This window comes from Colias eurytheme, chromosome 19 (genome assembly GCF_061535395.1).
Source record: "Colias eurytheme isolate Ceu_HAF_F1 chromosome 19, ilColEury1 Martin Lab GWU primary, whole genome shotgun sequence".
Classification (NCBI taxonomy): Eukaryota; Metazoa; Arthropoda; class Insecta; order Lepidoptera; family Pieridae; genus Colias; species Colias eurytheme.
The window spans coordinates 10,858,873-10,882,562 of record NC_142998.1 but is presented as its reverse complement, the minus strand read 5'-3'; the positions used below and the strand labels follow the sequence as shown (position 1 = coordinate 10,882,562).

General features: G+C 34.1%; 3 protein-coding genes across 3 annotated transcripts in view; all 3 read left to right on the top strand.

The window, feature by feature from the left end:
- LOC149900394 (uncharacterized) overlaps positions 1-781 on the top strand; it is a 29,972-nt gene extending 29,191 nt beyond the window's left edge. Inside the window, exon 7 of the mRNA XM_090113084.1 lies at positions 519-781. Within this exon, the coding sequence (XP_089969210.1) occupies positions 519-634 (116 nt within the window). The 3' untranslated portion in view covers positions 635-781. The remainder of the gene's footprint in view (positions 1-518) is intronic.
- A 2,683-nt stretch (positions 782-3,464) lies between these two features.
- On the top strand, positions 3,465-6,175 carry LOC149900393 (cytochrome P450 6B2-like). Its single transcript, XM_090113422.1, has 2 exons — positions 3,465-4,824; positions 6,000-6,175. Exons 1-2 carry the CDS (start codon positions 3,465-3,467, stop codon positions 6,173-6,175), a joined length of 1,536 nt encoding a protein of 511 aa, XP_089969548.1.
- A 12,559-nt stretch (positions 6,176-18,734) lies between these two features.
- Positions 18,735-22,237, top strand: LOC149900392 (uncharacterized). Its single transcript, XM_090113421.1, has 6 exons — positions 18,735-18,748; positions 19,243-19,519; positions 20,668-20,913; positions 21,020-21,162; positions 21,446-21,584; positions 21,875-22,237. Exons 1-6 carry the CDS (start codon positions 18,735-18,737, stop codon positions 22,235-22,237), a joined length of 1,182 nt encoding a protein of 393 aa, XP_089969547.1.
- The last annotated feature ends 1,453 nt before the right edge of the window (positions 22,238-23,690 follow it).

Below are 23,690 nucleotides of genomic sequence, written 5' to 3'. Positions count from 1 at the left end.
TTGCGTATATGCTAGTACTAAATGTTAACAACGGCTTCGATAGCGTGGTCGAAGGGAATTCTCATGTGATTCAACGCGGTAAAATATTTCAATATTTTGTAACTTGAAAGAATTATAAACGATGCCAGTGCTTTCGAATGTTTATTATTAAAGTTATAGCACAAATAGTTAGCTAAATAGTTATTGGTAAAAGTAATACGGATTATATTATTAAAGCTGTTTATTTGTTTTGTTGAACGCAAAAATGTTTGTGTTGGATAGTCAAGTCAAAAACAAGTCCGTCTTCTAAAAATAAATGTTTGACTAAGCATTTTTTGATAAAATTATAATAAATGTGTAATTTTGCCAACGTATTATCACGAAATATAAATAGTTATATGAATTAGTCATCCAAACGTGCATGTATTATCCGGGTGCGATACGCCGGTGTGTGATAAGCTAATATTTTGATTTTATCAGTTTCTCAGTAAAATCTAATACTTAAAACATTTTCCTTATTTATTTCCTTAATATTTCAGACGGTGAAATGGAGATGCAGAGAGACCAAGCGGACGCCAGGGTCAGCGCTGCGGCCGTTCACAGCAGCGGCATCGTGTTAACAGCAATTTGTTTGCTGCGAATGGTTGTTACGTGACAGTCAGTCTTCCGACTCTTTGGCTACCCAGGGAACTGACGCGAGCCAAACTTAGATCTAGGGTCATTGCACGTTAGGAACGATGTGAAAAACCGAACTCGATGTAAATATTGTACAGTTATTTATATGATGTAAATAAATGATTGAATGACGAAGTGTTGCGTTTGATTTGAGAGTGGGAGGGCTGGCACGGGCGAGGCACGCGCGGTACTATATCGGGCCGATCACAACACATAATACATATTACATATACATTGCACACTAGTCTTGCAACAAAGTGGACCCCAATTAATTGCTTGTTTATGTCGTTAATCTTTCATTGTTACACACATACTCTAATTCTAAGGAATGCTTTACAATTTTGTCTTTATTATAAAAAACTAGCGGTCCGCCCCGGCTTCGCCCGTGGTACATATTTACGTCTTCTCTACATAAGAACCATCCTCGTACTTCAAGGAATATAATAAAAAAAGAATTATCGAAATCGGTTCAGCCGTTCTCGAGTTATGCGCTTACCAACACATTTTGCGATTCATTTTTATATATTACTAGCGGTCCGCCCCGGCTTCGCCCGTGGTACATAATATTTACGTTTTCTCTACATAAAAACCATCCTCGTACTTCAAGGAATATAATAAAAAAAGAATGATCGAAATCGGTTCAGCCGTTCTCGAGTTATGCGCTTACCAACACATTTTGCGATTCATTTTTATATATAAGATATAAGATTTTATAGGAGTTTCTTTAAAACTCTACTTATTAGAAGAATTGATGCGAATCCAAAAGAGAATATTATATTACCTATATGTAATTTTAATGATAACATATTTAGTTCTGGCTTAGTACCTACTACAAATTTATTATCTATCAGAATGATGACAAAATAATAAGTTCATATTTACCCGATAATATAAAAGAAATTAAAAAATCCATTTTGAACTTAAGTTTATTGATATTACTGGAAAATACAGTGTACATAATATATAGAAACAAAACCAGGCGCGAAGCATAGTCTACCCTGGTCTGAAAATAACGCGCTCGAATAAGCTCGCTAAAAGCGGCTCAGCTATTACCGGCTGTAGATGTGTGTGTGCATGGGATACACACACACGCGCATAACCGCATTCTCTACATTTTTAGTTAATTTAATTGTTGCTTTCTTCTATTCTTGCTGTATAATATCCACGTATTATTTTAATGGATTTTTAGTTTCATTTATACTAAGAACGATGAACGCTTCCCCTACATGTTTAAGAAGGTTTTATTATAAAATGGAGTCAATCCTGCGAGAGTAGCAATACTTAACAAATATTGACATGATTTTAAAAGAGCAGCTATGGAGTTTCTTGTCGGTTCTTTACCATAGATAATGGTTTTAGGTGGTAAATGTTAAAAAATGTGTGCGTGTACTGGTGTACACACGTAAGAAGTGAAACTTCTTTATGACCTTATTTTTCAAAAAATAATTTACTAAATGCAACTTTACAGAAATACGCGTGGTAGGGACAAGAAAAAGATTGCGCGTAACGAAAAAATGTTACACAAAATTTTTTTCCAACCCCGATAAAGAAGTTTCACTACAAAAATATCTATCTTATGACGATTCAAAAATGCTTCTAGAAGAAGTCTGATTGAATAAATAAACGTTTGAGTTTGAGTTGATTAGCCCATAGCCAACGTTTTTGCGTTAAGAACTTTACCAGAATTTGTCTGATATTCAAATAATAATTCAGTATTAAAGAACTAAATTGATTACATAGCAAGCCAATGTTATAATAACCACACAGTTACTTGACCGTGTATATATATCACCATTTTACTTGTATTTTAAGAAAAATAATTTAAAAACCAATCTGTTAATATCACATTTTTTAAATCTAAGTTAAGAACAACTCAAATCGTAGATTTACAACCAACATGTTCCTTATCAAACCATCGATCTTATTCCTAAATTATCGATAAAATTTACAGTTAAATTGCAGACAGGAAATAACGTTTAAAATAATTAAGTACCTAGAACTTCTTTTGTATAATTATTATTTTACACAAAGAGTGTTTGTTTGCCAAGCCGCTCACAAAGCGTCCCCTATTTTTTCGTCCGATTCAAAATCCACACAAAATGGCATCACTACCAGTTACCACCACAGAAATAAAAATCCAATAAGCATCAAGTCTTTATAAAATAGTCATAATTTCTATAATTTAACTTATTAAACATAAAATGAAAGGACAACGTTGTAAAATTATTAGAAAACCAATTTAAAAAAAGAAGGAGGTTCAACTGTTTATTTTTAATTACAATATTATGTTCACTTGACATTCAATTATAACTTGTAATACTAAAAATACAAATTTTAAGAGACGAGGAATTTATTAAACCTTGAAATTTATATGCTTGCGAATAGTAAGTAACTGAACACGGAAGTTATTATTTACATTTATTTATACGATTAATAACTTACATTATAAATATGCATAATAATTTATATATAACTTCTCATAAAAGTACGGAAGGGTGAGAAAGGAAGGTTTGCTTTTATAAGTACAAAACCTACTAGAGAGATATTTTGCAATGGCTATTATGTATTAATCTTTATGAAATACGGCCTTACAGAATATTATTTACTTCTTGTTGTTTTATTTTATTTAAAAAACAATAATTTAAACGTGTTTTGACTCTTGAATTGTTTTAAGTACTTACCTAGATTTAAAATATACATATAAACCTGACTTTTTAAACAGTATGCGTAATATTAAATAATTTAAAATTATTTTCATTTACGAAGTTTTCGTGGTTGTGAATCGACGTTCATAAAAATTTACATATAAAATGCTTGTTATTTCGTTTGTATTGGTATTATTGTATCTCGCGTATTTTTATAGCATTAGAAATTTCAACTATTGGCAAATAAGAAAAGTGCCATTCGTTCAACCGTATCCATTCTTCGGCAGCTGTCGTGATATTTATTTAATGAAAAAAAGCGTTTCACAGTTCTCTGAAGCAATATATAAAAATTACCCAAATGAAAAAGTGGTCGGACTATTTCGCTCTTCGCAGCCGGTTCTCCTCGTTAGAGATCCCAGCATCCTGAAGAGAATTCTGATCACCGACTTTAGTTCGTTTTACCTGCGAGGCCTGAACCCTCACAAGCCGCTATTGGAGCCGATGTTACGGAACTTGTTCTTCGCTGACGGCGACCTGTGGCGCTTGCTGCGGCAGCGCATGACTCACGCCTTCACGGGGGCTAAACTACGAGCTATGTTTCCTTTGATAGCTGAAAAAGCTGAACGTTTGAAAGACCGAGTGTCCGAAGTGGCCGCCGATGGTGGTGTCACCGATGCGCACGAGCTTATGGCTCGATACGCGACCGACTTCATTGGCAGCTGCGGTTTCGGTATCGATGCTGATTCACTCAACGATGACGACTCCGCTTTTCGAAGTCTGGGCAAAAGAATATTCAAATATGGTCTAAGGGAAGCTTTGTTATTTTTTCTCAAAGATACATTTCCATCGTATTTCAAACACCTAAAGTATATTCATCAAGTCGAGCGAGAGCTCATAAAACTCGTAAGGGACATACAAGAGGATCGTGGCGGTCGACCGAGCGGAAGAAATGATTTTATAGATATTCTTATGGAGTGCAAAAGAAGTGTCATCACTAGCGAGTCAATGGAACATAAAAATGAAGACGGAACACCACTTAAGATATCTCTGGAGATGGACGACGCGCTGTTGGCTGCTCAAGTTTTTATATTCTTTGCAGCCGGCTTCGAGACTTCGTCGGTAGCAACAAGTTTCACGTTACACCAACTCGCTCATCATCCACACGTACAGGCTAAAGCGCACTCGGAAATAGATACTGTGCTCGCACAACATGGCAATGAAATAACTTATGAAGCAATACAGAAAATGACTTATTTAGAATGTGTCTTTAAAGAGGGGATGAGAATGTTGACACCTATCGGTTACGTGACGAGGGAATGCGCTAAGAAGTATGCATTCCCTGACATTAATTTAACAATAGACAAAGGTGTCCTTATTGTGATTCCCTTGCAGGCGTTTCATAATGATCCTCAGCATTTTGAAAATCCAGATGAATTTGTTCCTGAACGGTTTTTATCGAGTGATTTCGGGGCTGTGGATAAGGATGTTTTTAATCCATTTGGATCTGGACCTCGTACGTGTATCGGTAAGTTTAAAAATACTTTGATTATAAATTCAATGTGTCTGTAATATGTAATGTAGAGCGTTAGACTAGAGTAGATAATTTTTGAAACAAAAAAAAATCGCAGTCGGATGAAACCCATTAGAAAAGGAGGGGAATATGATGGAAATAAAAGGAAAAATAAATTACGGTCAATCCGAGTTCGGGAAGTGGGAGGGGGGAGCTTTTAAGAGAAAAAAATGGTTTCTCTCGATTTCCGACCACACTACAAGTCCTACGGAAAAAGTTTAATGGCAAAGTTGTAGGTAATAAAAAGATCTACAACTTTTGTATTTCCAATTTTTTCACAAAATTTAGGTGAAAAATGCAAAAAACCAAGTTTTTGGTTTTTTATTTTTATCTCCTTCAAAATTTATTTTTTTTCTACGAAATTTGGTGGAAACTTACTTTATTATGTCCCAAATACACTGTAATTTATTTGATTGAAAATATTAATTTTTTCGCCTTAATTTTAATACCAAATTAAGGCGAAAAACCTTTGAATATTAATTATTAATTAATACCTTTGAATTAATACCAAAAAAACAACCTAATTTTCAATCGAAAAGTCACCCGTCAAAATATCAGCTTTTTTCAAAAACTTGGGGAGCCTTTTATTCATTGAAATCTCTACTTTCATATGGTGCAAAAAAAATAAACATTACCATAGTAAATGTTCTCAGGAAATGCATACAAACAGTGCGAAAATGAGCTTTTACTAAATCAGGCACACTTCTCAAACTACCTGAAATGTTTTTATCGACATCATTTTGCTTTTGAATATGCTGTAAAATATTATACTTAGAACAGATAATTTTTTTTCTTTTGAAATATTACCGAAAAGCCGATACAAGAGAAGATATTATAGAGTTCGAGTATCTACCCCAGTGTACTTAGTCATGGCAGATAAACGTCACTAAGCTCGGATCTCGTAAAGTCGCGTTTTAATTCAATTTAAAGGTTTATAATTTAAAAAAGAATACTTGCAAATTATATTGCAAGAAGTCACTATTTGTTAATGTTTTATTTTATATTCAATATGTATACTTTTAGTCTCTCCGAGACCATACTTGCTGCAAAGTATTCGAAACGTCGGGTTATCCAATTATATTATAGATAATCACAACAATAGAGTAATGTCCCACTGTATTCCCAAACAGGAGAGCGGTTGGGCACAGTCCAGTCGCTGGCCGGGCTGGTGGCCGTGCTGCGTCACTGCTCGGTGCGCCCCGCCCCGCACAACCCGCCCCGCCCGCCGCTCAGCCCCACTGCCAACGTCGTGCAGGCTTTCAGGGGGGGACTGCCTCTTGCCTTCACTTCACGAACACGTCAATAGTTAGGAAAAGGGTGGCTGAATGGATGCATTCTTAGCTTTATATTTTACATTTTGGTCTTTAAATTAATATCAATAGTTTTGGGCAATGGTGTCCCGTGTCTGTAGTACTAAAATTTTTATAGATCAATAGCGAAGTTCCATGTAATTTGTAAGGTAGACAGTTATGTTATTACACTACATGGTTCATAGTTGATATTATACAGGGTGTCTCAAAAGAAAGCTTATATTTAAATAAAAATTTGTGGATGAATAAAAAAAAAAAATTAAGAGGTGTATTGAAAATGTTTATTAATTATTAAAGTGCATAATATGGGAATTTATTTCTTAAAAATAATATCGTCCAAATGCAGTCCATTGCGTTCACGGCACTCATTTAATCGAACACTAAAATTACAGTATTTATGACAGCTCGGCAGGTAGACACAGTGATAGCTGCCATTTCGTGCCGGATATTTTCTTTTAAATGCTCTAGAGAAGTAGGTTTGTTGGCATACTCTTTAGATTTAAGATACCCCCACAAGAAATTATCGAGAATAGAAATTAGCGAGGAATTATTGGCCCTTACTTTTTCGAAGACGAAAGGGGGCGTGCAGTTACAGTAAATTCAGAGCGAAGGTAGACGAGTTTTTAGTGCCTGCACTGCAAAAATTTCCTGGCTATCTTAACCAGAGAACATGGTTGCAGCAAGACGAAGCTACATCACACACATCCAATATGTCTTTACCTCGAATTCATGAAAATTTTCCCGGAAAATTTATCTCTAGCAGAGAGGTTTTTTGATGTAGATAGGTACATTAAATTATTAATCACAAAATCATCAATTCTTTTATATTGTTTTAGTTAGCACAGAGCTGTATCCACACATCCACAAGCTACTTGCAATCAACCATTTACTTGGTGTTAAGTCTTAAATAGAAACATGAAATAGAATTCAGGAAGACTATAAATGATCACGTGTAACGTGTTCCTTTAGACTTGACGCCTTTAGAGTTTTAATTAAAGTTTAATTATCATTAATCACCGTATAAATAGACAAAGTAGCGCACACAAGAGGTGGTTTTACAAACAGGCACAAAATAATGTATTCCACCACAAGGGACGCGCTCGAACTAATTATATTGTCTTTGACAACATTATTAATTTATGAAAAGTTTACCGTACATTTTCGCACAATTCTACACGAGGCGTACTGATATAAATTATTTAGTTCGCTAAATAAATAACAAAGGCCCCGCAAAGTTAAATTATTCGCACCTAAATCACTCAAAGAGATTCCCGGTTTGTAGTTTTACAAATCTGCAATTTTGCCAAGTTTATTTGTATCGTTTCAGCCGCAGTTGAATAAAATAAAGTGTGGAGTGTGGAGGCTCGTAGCCGTAGGTACTGTACGTGCAGTGCGGGGCGTGAAGCGGGGCCAGTCATGGCGCGCGCCGGCTGCGCTCCCGCGGGAGTGCGGGACGGCGCGGCGCGGCGGGAGACTGCAAGGCGTCATAAACTCGAGCGTGGCTTTATGAGGGCATTTTGTCGAAAGCCGCGATCGACACTCGATTTTTGATATCGAAACTTTATTGCGGGCGAGATCGCCGCCGAATGTTATAAACTGAGTCGCGGATTGAACCAACTTGCTCTTACAATTCTTACTGCCTCTCCATTCTTTTTATGCTATATTTATAACGCCTGCATTGGAATAACTCAGACATAAAATGAGTTCAACGGCTTTTATTAGGAATTGATCGAGTATTCATCATTATATATTTTGTGGAAACAGTAATAATGAGTACGAACGCAGTTCCTGTAGAATACATTTAAAACAATGAATAAAGTGTACTCCTTATTGTTAAAGTGAAACTTTTATTACATCGTCTCAAACTTTTTGGTCTGTGTAGCGCATGTCGCGTGTATCGCGGCTGCCGAGTAGGTATACCTACTCGGCAGCCGACCGTCACGCGACATGCGCTACACAAAGCAGTGTTCGGAACCGTTCGAACAGTTTCACTTTTACCGTGGTTTCATAAAACCACACAACATTTTTTTGATTTTAATTTCGAATTTAGCAGCAATTACGTGCAATATAATATATTTCATTTAAATCCATATTATTTTATTCTCTGTATTTCAATGTTAATCTGTTTAATGGATCTCTGTTACCGAAATAATATCCTCGTGGCTCGGAATAAATAAGGAAACTTTAAATTAAAAACAGATGTTCAAGATATCGGTTATGTGTGACTTTGCACAGGGATTATATTTGTTATCGTTTTATAGATTTAGTTAAATCAGTAATCTTTAAGGAAAAAGAGAGCATAAAAGCAAGAATAACCATAACAAAGAATAATATCATGCGTTCATTTACTGATAGGGGACATTCTACGAACTGATCCAAGTTATGTATCTCTACGTAGTATCTCTATTTCATAATTATTCATTGTTATATATTTTGATTTTATACATATATAAAAAGAATGACTAGTATACAAAATAGGGATTAATACTAGGTATATGATTAATGATTTTATTATCACTACATGTTTCAATGACGAAAAATAATATTATTTTTTATTCAGATATTGCGCGATTCCTGTAAACCAAATCACGTACTTGCCGACTGTTCGCTACAAAGGTTACCGGTATCAGAGCTTTAAAAACAGCTTCCAAGTTCCACATACTTTAATATAATGTATGTAGAGCTCTTATTGAAATTATAATATAGCTCATATTGTGATTTTATATTCAAAAATAATACGAGATATAAACATTTCAAGTTAGACAGTTCATTTTCTGGTATAATATGACAAAATTTCAGATATTACTATATTATTATTATAATGATTTTACAACTATCTATGTGAAAGCTTTCCTGAGACGGTGCATTTACATCAAACGAACATAGAGCTAGAGGTAGAGCAAGAGCATAATCTTTTGTGATCTTTTAGTGTAAACGAAAACTCGTGTTCAATATAAAAACATTGCATAGAATCTTTTCGAACGCCGCGCACTAAGAACAACGAAAGAATGCTCTACGCCGCCTGTAATTTACACTTAAATATTTTGACATAGTGGGGTTAGAATGAGCATTCGTTCCTTTGATGTAAATGCACCGCTAAACCTAACTCAATCGCTATTAGGAAAGTAGAAATTTAATTCGATTTGGTCTGAAGAAAATTACTTACTTACTGATGAAAATTTTTTAGATAAAAATTATCCCTTAATTCATAAAAAATATCGGACAATCTCTAGACGTTACTTAGTATATTATACTAGATTTCCGCCCGCGGCTTCGCCCGCGTTTTCAAAGGAAAACCCGCATAGTTCCCGTTTCCGTGGGATTTCCGGGATAAAACCTATCCTATGTGTTAATCCAAGTTACCCTCTATACCTATGTGTGCTAAATTTCATTGTAATCGGTTCAGTAGTTTTTACGTGAAAGAGTAACAAACATCCATACATCCATACATCCATACATCCATACATCCATACATCCATACATCCATACATCCATACATCCATACAAACTTTCGCCTTTATAATAGTATTAAGATTTTAATTTAAAAAATACGTATATTTTTGTATGTGTCATATATGCTCATTTTGTGATTGATGATATCTTGAACTATTTTTAGATGAGATTAAGATAATTTTTTATAAGTCATACATCAAAAAAAAAAAATAATAAAAATAAAATAATGTTGTTTTATTTAAAGTAAGATTAGAGTGGCTGATAAATGATGTATCACGTATGACTAATATTGAAATCATAATTGTTTTGTAAAGAATTAATTGAAAAGGTAAACGTGAGGATCACATGAATTTGTGATACCTAATAGGTTTATTTTTATATCATTGTACAAACTCTATGCAGATAATTATCTTAAATTCTACGATTTATTCTGCGCGGTATCCGGATGAATTATTTTAATAAAATAAAACATTGAAATTCTGTAGTTAGCCATTTTGACTAAAACACGCGTGACGTCACGCTTAAGTAAACAACTCGCGTCAGATGTGTTTTGTTGTTATGAATATGTTGAGAATACGCATTTTTATTTATTTTCTATTGTTTCACGTATGCTTTATCGACTCAGAACAGAAATACAATTGCGAATTCACGAATACGTGGTTCGGGGTTCTCCGCACCAACTTTATACAATCATTTCTTATTATTTCTCGCTTGAAATAATTACTAACACATTTTTTAGCATTATTTTTATGTGGATTCATACTGCAATACTGCACACCACTCATAAACTTTTAAATTAGTTTCTATAACACATATTAAATACAGACTTTTTTAATTATCTTCGCAATGCGTACAAATAATTACGTATTTACCAAAGTTTGACGTCACGCCTACGCCATGACACCTGCGAGCTGTTTTGGCACAGTTAATAAATATTTTTTGAAAAATGGCTTTTATCTTCGTTAAATTTAAGTATATTACCGAAATATAGGGTTTTTCTTGTATAGTAAACGTATACACACATTATGGAAGAGGATTTCAAAATCTTTCGTCATGCCTATTAAACTCGAAAAATTGAAACATAATCAATAATCAATATATAAACACAAAATAAAAAATATCAAGCAACTTTTAAATTGTAAAATAAAACAAGAAAACAAGCAAAGGTCACCGATGTCAGTTTCTGGTTGTGAAAGGATGTGGGATCAGCTTGCAAGAGCGCATCTCACGTGAAAGCGAACCTGTGAAATGGACTGAGCGCCTTCGCAGAGGTCACAATATACTAGGAGACTACTTTTACTTAGCGAGTTGCAAAGTTAAAAATATCAAACATTACTTTCAAATTTAGATATTAAAGTAAAGTAAGTGATACCTTTAACTTTATATTAATATTTTTATTTACTATTAATATGTATGTAATACTTAACAATTTGCGAGTAACTAGGTACGTTTTGTTATCTTATTTCTCTGAGAATATTTCAATAATTTTGAGTTTACCTGGAATATAATATTAAATGTGTTTGAAGCTTTTCAATTCAAATAATATGAAACATTGATTAATATAAAAGTGAATTCTTTTTTGCACATCACAAATATAATGTATTCAGTAACTGGCGAATACTTATTAATTCGCAGAAAAGTCTGTTCGATATTGAAATAAACCCTGTTCGGAAATCAGTGAAATTACTGACCGATACTGTGCCGTACCGAACGACCGTGGCGTCTGTTTAAAAACAACTCTCAAAAACTTTAAGACCTAAGACGTTAGTATTTTACGTTTAGCAAAAATTGAATCACAATATTGTTCTGCTGATTCGAATAGACATTATTAATTATAATATGCAAATCGATGTATGAAATCCTAAATTGTAAGTTAATCTATGGCTCAAGAATATAATAATATTACGTAATGCTTTTTTTTTCTTTTGCAAGCGAGCCAAGCCGCGATCTCTACTAGCTAGTTTTTAATACGACAATCAATAATCACACAGCCATGACGTATACTTTTAATCTATGTTTTTATAATATTTTTCATCATATTAGTACATTGAGGAAAATGAATGCTTCAGTAGAATTAAATCATCATTCAATATTAACTAAATAATTATTACCGCTAGTTACATGACAGTGCACATCCATTTATAGCCCTAAAGGGATAATGTTACAATAGACAGTGCCTCTATTTCACTCAATTAGTTGCATCAATATTAGCTGTTAACATTAACTGCGATATCGAATTTGCATCAGAAACTCTGTTGTCTTCATTCAAATGAATTACAATTTAATGTAATGGACGTTCAATTAGGAATTACGTTGTAGCATAGGAGAGATCGGCCGAGGAAACAACTTTGAGGAACTTTGAATGGAGAGAATTCCTCTAACATCATACACGTATAATATAAAGACTTTAAACTTGTTGTATTGTTTGAAATATTCTAGAAACTCGTGAGTTTGAGCTGATTCAACCTGAGGCAACCTGTGTTCGAGGAATTAAGGAAAGTAGTTAACAAATTGATGTAGACTTTTATAAGCTGATTAGAGACGTGTTTTCTTGTAAATATATGACTTTCAAATTAAAGTTTTAAACTTTGTGATAGAATCGCGTGTTTCTTTAGTTTATTTTCTTCGCAAATTTTCGCAATATTTTTTCTTTGTTCTATATGAATTGGTTTGGTATTGATATAAATTTATAAAGAATAGATGGTGGTTTGGTATTGATTTGATATTAATTCAAAGAAAATACTGAGTTGAACGTAACATTTTCTGAACAAACCACCACGACATAATATGCCAGGAATAATGGACAATTTCATTACCTAATAGCCTTTGCAAAGCAATTAGTAGAACATACTCAAACAATTGCAGACGCACCTGTCGATAACTTTTAAATAAACGAGAAGTAAGGCCTTATATTTCGCCAATATAACGTTAGTGTGTGCAAGGTGTGGGCAGAGGTACCCACTTCTCGACGCTGGTTTCATTTTCCATTAGATATTGACCGCTTCATCCCCATTACGTGACTCCATACACCCGGCTTTGTTTGCGATCATGTTGTTCCTTTGACCTTTGCGATCTTTTCTTCGCATTGCCTTGTATCAACAATGTTATTGTATTACTCACATTACTATAAGAATGCTTGAAAATGTATAATATTGTGTATACAGGACGATGTAATCCGAAAATATGTTACAGAAGAGATAGTATATTTTAAAAACTGAGATATACTCTATCATGTAATGTACAACAAAGTGGGGTTATTAATCCATCAGTCCTCGGAATCACAGACACAATAGAAAATCTATTGTGTCGCGCCCCGATCGGGGCTTACGGTGGTCAATGGGTTAACACATAATCTCCGCCCTGAATAGCGGAATAACTAGTAAAGCATTGGAAGCATTGTGTATCATGTGTTTAGAAGTTCGGTATAAATGTTAGAATTAAATGTGGATTAGGTAGGTACTCGAACTACATCCCAAATTTACTTACTTACTTCGCCTTTAATGATATAATTACATGATGATTCGGTTTTATCTGCTGATTGATGGAAAATAACTCTGGTATAAATATTCAATAATAATATACAATCGCATAAACTTTAAAATGTTCACTTCTGACCTTTCTGTTCACGTCTACTTTTTTTTAAAATGTTGGTAGCAGAATACAACGTAGAATAGTGGATTAATTTGCCTAAAACATCAGCCAATCCGATCAGTAGATTTTGTGACAAGAATAAATATTTAGAGAGATATTTAAATAAATAAATGAATGCTTTATTTTGATGGCGATTGCAATTGTACTAAGGTGAAATCCACGTAGTGTCGACGTGTCGAGGAGCGAGCGAGCCACGTAGCTGTAGCTCGCTGCTCGACATTTCTCCGATTTCGCGTAATTAGATCCCAGGCTGTCGATAAGTGCTTTTTATCTCCATTTTATAACTAAACTCCACGATTGGCTTCCGTTCTCGATTCATTTATAGACATTATGTTTGAATCATGATGAAAAGCGTCGATAATTTTAATTTTGATTTTTAGGTTAATATTTTTTTATTAATCAAATAAGTTTGTTGAGTTTTGAATAACTAAGTTATAACTTATATTAATGCTTATATTATGTTATTTTCAAATTCTTCTGACGTCTACGAACAAGTACCTTTCTTATAACACAGTCTTGGGTACATCTCGACATAACAGAGTAAAATAGACGGATTTTTATTTTTAAATCGAAAATCCAAAAATATTGCAGGCAAAACCAGGGTAAAGCAAGTTTGCTTACTTTCGCACCAGTACAGATATATCTGCAATGACAAAAGGCATAAAGTAGGAACATTTATAATATTAATGGCGTTGTATCATGGAAGTAGTTTCGGAACTTCTAAGGCGGGGATTTGCGCTAAAAAGATTCCCGTGTCGCACGGCGGGACACACGATACGTCACGTTACTTACCTGGCTCGCTTCCACGTCTTAGTAATGTTCAACGTACATATATTAGGGACGAACTTTTCATTTTTACGTGTAAAAATATCTTTCAGTAAAGTAAACAACGTGATAAAGATGTTGCGTTGGAACTTGAAAATAACTTGAAACGCCTGCTACTTTTGATAAAGCTACGTTTGTTTAAAACGTATTTGCTTCTCTTTCAGTTTTATTATTACAACCTTAAGTTATAATTTATCAAAGACTTTTTTAATCCTTTACAGGTTCGATCTACGGTTCTCAATAGTAAATATTAAATAATCATACACATTTTTAAAACAGTTATCGTATATAGGTAATATTTACTTTCGTCATTATATTTCTTGACGCCTGAAAATAATGTTAGATTCTGCCACCGAAATAGATTTCAGTAATAACTTTGTGGAGGGTGTAATTAAGACGCGTCTTAAGAGGCAGCCATAGAAGGAAGCACCTGACTCGCTAGTGACATTAGCCAAATGATCGAACACTGCGACTATTAGGCTAATCGTCGGTCGTTACTTGGCGTGTGATCATATCTCGATAACACGCGGCGACACGCGGCAACACCCGGCAACACGGTACGGCGTGTGTCTTCGGAGTTATGGCTGCTGTAATTAGCCGGTGATTGCTACACGAGGTGTCATGTTTCACTGATACTCAATGTACACGTAAAACGACTATTACGACCTAACAAGTATTACTAGGCATAGAAAATGGTGTCTATATGCCCTTATATCACTACAATACCTTGTTAAGCTGCTTTATGGCTGTTTTAGTCCTATTGTTATCATAAATCTGGCTTTATTACTTCGTTTCCTAAATTTTATTTTACTTTACAAAATAGATGGAGAAAAATATTTAGTTGTCTTTTTGCTTACTCAATAATTTAGTAAAATATTCATCTAGTTCAGTTTAAATAGTAAAAAATAGAGTGTAGCATTTGTATTACTCAAATAAAATATACCTACATAGGGAACGTTTACCTCAAGAACTAATAGCGTTATATGATATTTTAATTTGGACTGGTGCCTAAAGCAATAGAAATTTCTGTTCAATCAACAATCATTGTTTTATTGTTCCAACATGACCCATTTTATTAATAATTTTCCGTGCTAACACAAAAAATGTATTTTCCACATAATATTTTAAAATTTTATCAATATCCATTCCGCGAAATGAAAAATGCTGTATTAATAAAAGGCTCTTTTAACGCTTAACAATTTTGTGAAATTTTCCCAATTTTTAGTTATTGGTAGCTGAAAGTCATTCATATTTAACTTTTTACAGCGAGAGCTCTACTCGCGTATGGATATCATATTGGCTCCTTCACTGATATGCTTTTTCTGGAATTACTATCTTATATGTATATAAAATTCTCGTGTCGCAGTGTTTGTAGTTAAACTCCTCCGAAACGGCTTGACCGATTCTCATGAAATGTTGTGCGCATAACGGGTAGGTGTGTCAATCAAATCAATTTTTTTATACCCCTAAATGATAAGATACAGACAAGAACAACGTCTGCTGGGAGCTATGAAATTACAAGTACCCACTATATAAAAATTTATTAGCTCTACTTTTGGAAAAATAAAACAATGTTTTTTTTTCATTTTAGGAGCAATAAAACTTTATTTAAAATATTATTGATTTAAACATTATCGAAAAATATAATTATTCTAAGCTTAATATAGTGCATAATAGACTAGAGTAGATAATTTTTGAAACAAAAAAAAATCGCAGTCGGATGAAACCCATTAGAAAAGGAGGGGAATATGATAAAAATGTAAGGAAAAATAAATTACGGTCAATCCGAGTTCGGGAAGTGTGAGGGGGGAGCTTTTAAGAGAAAAAAATGGTCTCTCTCGATTTCCGATAAAACTACAAGTCCTACGGAAAAAAGTTCAATGGCAAAGTTGTAGGTAATAAAAGGATCTACAACTTTTGTATTAACAATTTTTCACATAACCTCAACATTTAGGTGAAAAATTCAAAAAACCAAGTTTTTGGTTTTTTATTTTTATCTTCTTCAAAATTTATTGTTTTTCTACGAAATTTGGTGAAAACTTACTTTATTATGTCCCAAATACACTGTAATTTATTTGATTGAAAATATTTATTTTTTCGCCTTATTTTGAATTAATACCAAAAAAACAACCAAATTTTCAATCGAAAAGTCACCCGTCAAAATATCAGCTTTTTTCAAAAACTTGGGGAGCCTTTTATTCATTGAAATCTCTTCTTTCATATGGTGTAAAAAAAATAAACACCACCATAGTAAATGTTCTCAGGAAATGCATACAAATAGTGTGAAAATTAGCTTTTACTAAATCAGGCACACTTCTCGAACTACCTGAAATGTTTTTATCGACATCATTTTGCTTTTGAATATGCTGTAAAATATTAAACTTAGAACAGATAATTATTTTTCTTTTGAAATATTACCGAAAAGCCGATACAAGAGAAGATATAGAGTTCGAGAAGTGTGCCTGATTTAGTAAAAGCTCATTATCACACTGTTTGTATGCATTTCCTGAGAACATTTACTATAGTGGTGTTTATTTTTTTTTACACCATATGAAAGTAGAGATTTCAATGAATAAAAGGCACCCCCATTTTTTGAAAAAAGCTGATATTTTGACGGGTGACTTTTCGATTGAAAATTAGGTTGTTTTTTTGGTATTAATTCAAAATAAGGGGAAAAAAATAAATATTTTCAATCAAATAAATTACAGTGTATTTGGGACATAATAAAGTAAGTTTCCACCAAATTTCGTAGAAAAACAATAAATTTTGAAGTAGATAAAAATAAAAAACCAAAAACTTGGTTTTTTGAATTTTTCACCTAAATTTTGAGGTTATGTGAAAAAATTGTAAATACAAAAGTTGTAGAACTTTTAATTACCTACAACTTTGCCATTGAATTTTTTTCCGTAGGACTTGTAGTTTTGTCGGAAATCGAGAGAAACCATTTTTTTCTCTTAAAAGTTCCCCCCTCCCACTTCCCGAACTCGGATTGACCGTAATTTATTTTTCCTTTTATTTTCATCATATTCCTCTCCTTTTCTAATGGGTTTCATCCGACTGCGATTTTTTTCATCTTTTCATTATTTTTAAAGGTCTGTTTCTACCCCAGTCTATAATAGCTCCTAGTTGATTAAAACAACCTCATATCCAGTATTTATAAATCTATTGCAATATATTTTCACGCTCGCGGGGATTTAACTCAGGGAAATATTGTTAAAACTTTTAAAATTGCTCTTTATTTGATACCACTTTGATTGTGGCTCGTCCTTTGTACATTATCTGAAAGCGATGTGTGTACTTTCGACCTTTGACCTTGTAATTTTATTGAATAAAATTTTATGTGCGCTAATTTATGTGAAAATGATAAACGTATCTGTGTAACGTTTGGAGACGTTGATGTTTCCAAATATAATAATGGCATAAAATTATATTTATAGAGTGAATAACGAATACAATTATTGGCTACGAGAAAACGAAACTCGAAATACCTAGCTTTATTTTAACCGATTTTCAAATTGTTAAGTCTTCGCTAAGTTTTTTAATTAATCTGTTGGCAGAGGAATTAATTTATGAAGCTGAGGATAATGAAACGTTGGGATCGAACATTTTTTACGTAAATTAATATTAATTGGAACAAGCGAATAATTCGGTTACACGCCGCGGTCTCAGTAAATCACGGGGCCCTTATAAAATCTAATTTCTTATAAAAATTAAATTTTCTTATCTCAAATACGAGTGGGATTAAAACTTTGTTACCGCGCTGGCGGTGGGGAAACGTAAATGAGGAAGTGAAATATGGGAAGTTAATGATGTAAACAATAGAATTAAATTAATGTCCTACTTTATGTCCTCAGTCCTGTAGCAACAGTATCGTAGGCGACAATTTATGGCAGAAACAAAGCTGGTAGAGATATAAGTTATGATGAATGAATAGGTATTATAAATCAAATTAAAATTTAAATATTTTCGAATAATATTTGGTATATGTGGATATGCTTATCGTCATATTGATGAAGGCCAAATTGTTTGTTTCTCATTTTTCACGTTTCAATAGAGCAAAATTCTTAGGCACTTGCCGGGAAAACTTTGTGTAAGCATAAACAATATAGTGATACCAGCTCATATTATGTTATCCTAAATTTGGATAAAAGTGAGAATTGATCAAGCGATGTCGTATTCGCTTCTTAATGAATATATTTTCAGATTACGAAATTTTTGGTTATTGGTTGCAAATAAGTCATTCTGTTTGCGCTAAAAATTTTTGGAGTGGACCTTCTTTAAGCGCGTTGATATTCAAATTTTAAGGTCACGTCATGGCAATACCGTCACGTCACGTAGGAAAGCGACGATTTTGGAATCGCTGAATCTTGTCAAAGAAGTTTCACTTCTGACACGTGTGCTTGGCATATTTCGATATGCCGAGCACACAGCTCGGAGATTTAAATTTTTATTAATTCTCTTTCTACATCTATAATAATTATATTATTTTATTTCTATGTAAGCGGTTCAAAAATAAACTTAAATGAATATTGATCGCAAATTGTGAATTGAAGAAATGATGTCGGCAACACAGTGCAACCCAATGAAAGTAGTAAAATGTATCATCTCGAGGTACAACACCAGAGAATGACTCTACTGTGGTACGTATTCAGTTACATTTAGTTAAAGCAATAATTAATTTTAGTTTTAAATTAATGTACCTATACCTAGTTCTTAATTTATTTTAAGATATTTTCTGCATTACATTTTAATACTATTTTATAACATGTTAATATTAGGTATGTGTGCTTTTGTTAAATATTGCAGGAAAAAGAATTATTGCAGTTTATTGAGTAAGCTATCATTCAATTCAAAATAAATTCCACCCAATAAAAATTATAGGTACCTAGGGCTTATTTTCAAGAAAGGATATTTATAGGTGTCGGATGAAATAAATAAGAGTATATAAAGTATTAAATTAGTTTTATAGCATCCAAATGTTTAAAAAATGAGAAATTTTTAAAGAATAGAAAAAAATCGACCATAATTTCGATAAGGCGAATCCTGCCTCGTGATCGAATTCTTTCTATTCTTTAAAAATTTCAATTAAAAATAGTATATTTAATAACACATCCAAGTCCACAATTCTCCACAGGTTAACAGTCACCACGACGATAGTTCTATCAATCGGTCTGAAATGCGTCGGCTGGATAGCGCCCATCGAGAAAGAGCACAACTACTTCTGGGAGACATACAAACGCCCGAACCCACAGCTGGAATGTGGAGAGACGCTCGACAACTCGAGGACCATGACCCCGGACTTTCGCGAGGAGGAGCCGCCCTGGACCGCGCACACCTACAAGTACAGGGAACATAACAGACCCTACAGGCTGTCTCCATACTGGCAGATGACGAAAAAATTTTCAAGTTATGTAAGACGCTGGTCTGTAACTTTAGATTTAATCCCTTTCAAATCTGGTTTCTAAGGTGATCTTGTGTACCCGATGTCAGCTATTTTCATAAATCACTACATAGTATAAAACAAAGTCGCTTTCCCTGTCCCTATATCCCTATGTCCCTATGTCCCTTTGTACGCTTAAATCTTTGAAACTACGCAACGGATTTTGATGCGGTTTTTTTTAATAGATAGAGTGATTCAAGAGGAAGGTTTATATGTATAATAAGATCCATTAAGTAGTGGAGAAGTACTGTTATTTTTGAGGTTTCTAATGTGATGTCGTAAAAAATTACATTTATTCCGCTTACATTGCAAACGCAGGCTGAACCCTACGAGTTTTATCAAAATAATGTACTAAGTATTATACACATTGAAAAGGTCTACAGAAAAGTCCGCGATGGTATATGTCTATCTCTTATGGATAACCCACAATAACTTTTTTTTGTCATTTACTTTTTACGACAAATAATGGCTAATTTTCGAAGCGATTTTAACCAATACAGCATTAATCCTTAACCAATTAAATACCATGGATACATTGTTCATTTAATATAGATCTATATGGCCCTTTACACCGTATGATTTAAGTGAATATTTTCGAAGATATTACAGATTTAAAAATTGCAGGACGTAGCGTTTGCGGCCGCCCGGCTATGTATTTTATACCCGTGCGATGCCGGAGGCCGGAGCGGGCCGCTATATTTTTATACCTATACAACGTTAACAATTTTTCTGTAGTGTATTTAGTATCAGCATTGCACCCGTGCGAAGCCGGGGCAGGTCGCTAGTATAATATAAAATATTATTTTTATTGAAACATGTATACATGATTTTGTCGTATGAAAGTCTATGACTTTAGCACTTTTTTGTTAGGTACGTTTATACGATGTAAACTTTCTAATACTTTTCTTCATAGCTTAATGCAATATGTTCGTAAATTTTTAACAATTTTGATAAACTTGCCAATTTATTATGTAAAAGGATTGTGTAAGGTTTTTAGTAGGTCATCTAAAATAAGTACATTGTTGTATTTGTATTCCTTCATAGTTAGTTATCTACTTCGTTTATCTTAAGAGCGACCATTGTTAAGTGTTAGATAACTATCAACAACACTATGTACAGGATATACCGTCGACCCTCGGTTGCGGGTGCTGCGTGGTGTACAAGCGCCTGACGCCGCTGAGCGCGTGCGCCGTGATCACCTCACGCCACTTCCTCACGTCTGCCTCCTCCGTGGCGCTGGTGTTGAGCGGCCACGGCCACCTCAAGACCCTGGAAAACATCCTCGGCGTGTGGTACGACCACGGCCAGAATGTTGGCAACAGCAGCTTCTACGCTTCCATAGCTCGCATTCACTACCATCCGCAAGTAAGTATGTAGTTTGTGACATCTGGAAATTGTAACTTTCGTTTTCAATTATTTAATCACTTAACATTTCAAATTTAATTTTATACATATATAAGAATTGTTCCAGTTCAGTCGCCCGGAGCTGGTGAACCGCTCCCACCCGCTGCCGGCAGTGTTCGACCTGGCCGTGATGGCGTCCACTTACAACGTCTACGGCTACTACCTGTGGACCAGTAGTGCACCCATCTGTCCCAGGGGGGCGGGACATACGTTAGTATCAAATGTGCTACCTATTAATGTAGAAACAATCATCATCATAATCAACAATCATCATAAGCAGGGTAATTATAGACAGCAATCTACCAGACAACCTACAACATTCCTTATAAATTCTACGTAAGCTTTAGAGAATATAGAACAATAATTTATGAAAATTTCTTCGATACTTAAGCACAAGAATACCTATACTTGTGAACGGTCTGTGATCGCAAACACTTTATTATTATTTTCTATCAGTTTGCCATGATATAACTTTTAATCATTTGGTATGAAGGTGGGAGGCGTATCCACCGACGCCCAGGGACGAGATGGTGTTTGCTGTAGGCTACCAGTTCATGTGGGCCACAAAGAGAAAGCCAACGCCCTTCCATAAGTATTTCGTTCGTACAAGAGATTACGTCGTATGTCCAAAGGTAAGAACTTTCAGAATTACCTATTTTGAAATATTTGCTTTTAAAATATATTTATGTATTCAGTGTTGGATTTTAATCTATTTTATTTCTATTTGTATTGTGTATAGTATATAGTGTACCATGTATAGTGTTGTTAGCTATTAATGTGTGATAGCTATTCCTCTGCTTTTTAATAACTTCTTTATGCCGACATTTTTGTAGGAATTGCAGTGATTGCATGCATGGTTTGAAACAGTTTTAAATAGGATTGCATCTGAATAATATTATATTATATCTAACGAATATTTCAGACGGAATGGGGTTGGTTCATATGTCTGACGTCGCACCAGTGGGCACGCTTCGGCATGGACTCCGGCGGGCCGCTGTTCCGCTGCTTCGAGGGCTACAGCTGGCGATACGACGGCCTCGTCGCCATGCACTCCTTCGGCATGAAGCTGCGATCCGACGACATGCTGCTCTACTACACCATCCTCGATTGCCACCCAGTGCTGGACTTTCTGTACCAAGCTTATAATGGAAGGTTACCGTATGAGTACCTGGACTTCAGGTTCGACGACACGCAGTGGGGAGCTCCCAGACCGAAGAGGTGGGCGTACATTAAACATGATTATACGTTGGGCTCGGACTTCTATACGGAGAAGAGGTGGTGGTGATGTGTTTCAAATACGTGCACCGGAAAATATAGAGAACTCTTGATAACTGATAGCTGATTCACAAATTAGAAGCATACATTACATGTTGGAACTAAGATATCTATAGTTTATTGTTTAGTATTAAATTTACAATTTATGCATGGGTGAATTTTATTGCATTTTTTTTAAATATTTTAAACACGCCTTTTAAAAAAGGAAAAAAAAAGCTGTTGCTCATTCTGATTTCATCCCGGAGAACTCGTGTCATACGTCTCTCATGTGTTTTGACGAAGAAAATATCGTTCTTATCCGTAGATTGTATCCTATCATTTAATTGAAGACAAGCAATATCACGTGAAAGGATTATGCTGGAGCACAAAAAACGGTAAAGCAAATAGAAATTTAAAGTTCAAACGTAGATACGTGCCCCGGCAGCGCATTCAGGCGAGTCGCTTCGGCAAACAATTTAGAAATTCTAAACAAAACGATGCAACTACTGATATCTTGTGTTTACCATATCTTTGTATGGGAAACTGCTTCAGGAGAGGAGTTTTTAACCCGGTTCTTTCAAATATTAATTGTTACAGTCGGGTTATTAGGTACCTATTTGTCTATGGTATGTATAAGATAATTTAAGTTACAATTTATTAAATTTAAGATACATTGAAGTGATTATGACAATCATGATTTACGATAAAAAATAAGTGTTGCGTCGTTAATTATTTTCACACAATCCAAGATTTTTTATTACTTGTTCCTTTTTTATATCTGTTATTATGGCTTTTATTTTTTTTTGTACAAATGTTATACTCCGTTGGACTCCTCTAACATTAACTGTTCCGACTTTCTGTGCGTGTTTAATTTATCGCCTTTTTAATTTAAAATACGAGCCATTGTTTGTCGCTGACATTTTTTACAAAATTGAGCGCGAAATAAATGTCGTTTCGTTTGTTTCACAAATATCGAGGCGCAAACAAATTATTTCGGCGTGGCTTTGTGCACTAAATAACAACTATTGTCGGTTAGAATTTCGCAAACATTGCACGATTTGTAGAATACATGAAATAAAAACGAATTTGTTTTGGGACTGAATGTAAATTACGAGAGAGCTGTCCGAGTTTGTTCATGATATGTATAATCAATTGAATATATGGAATAAAGTCCGCATCAAACTTTTGTTGTTAGCTTATTTGTGCTCTTGAATACAACTGCTTCTCAGAATAATTATATTTGATTTAATTTTACAGTAATTTATTGTTCCAGCACTAGGCTTTTCTACTAGATAATACTATAGTGCATAGGTTCTTTATTCTTTTCATTTATATAGTTGCCTGTAGTATGTAATTAATTAAAACAATAACATTTGGGGAATCTATGGCTACTATAACACCTTTTAATATTATCAGTTATCAATTATTACAAAATTATTCACTTTGGTCAAATGTTGGAAAAATAGATACTTCTTACAAAAAAG

Bases quoted from the DNA above. Each gene is read 5' to 3' on its own strand.
- LOC149900392 (XM_090113421.1), top strand. The intron at 19,520-20,667 runs GTAAGACGCTGG...CACTATGTACAG, and splicing joins CGAAAAAATTTTCAAGTTAT to GATATACCGTCGACCCTCGG. The intron at 21,163-21,445 runs GTTAGTATCAAA...TTTGGTATGAAG, and splicing joins CCCAGGGGGGCGGGACATAC to GTGGGAGGCGTATCCACCGA.
- LOC149900393 (XM_090113422.1), top strand. From the start codon at position 3,465: ATGCTTGTTATTTCGTTTGTATTGGTATTATTGTATCTCGCGTATTTT. The intron at 4,825-5,999 runs GTAAGTTTAAAA...ATTCCCAAACAG, and splicing joins TGGACCTCGTACGTGTATCG to GAGAGCGGTTGGGCACAGTC.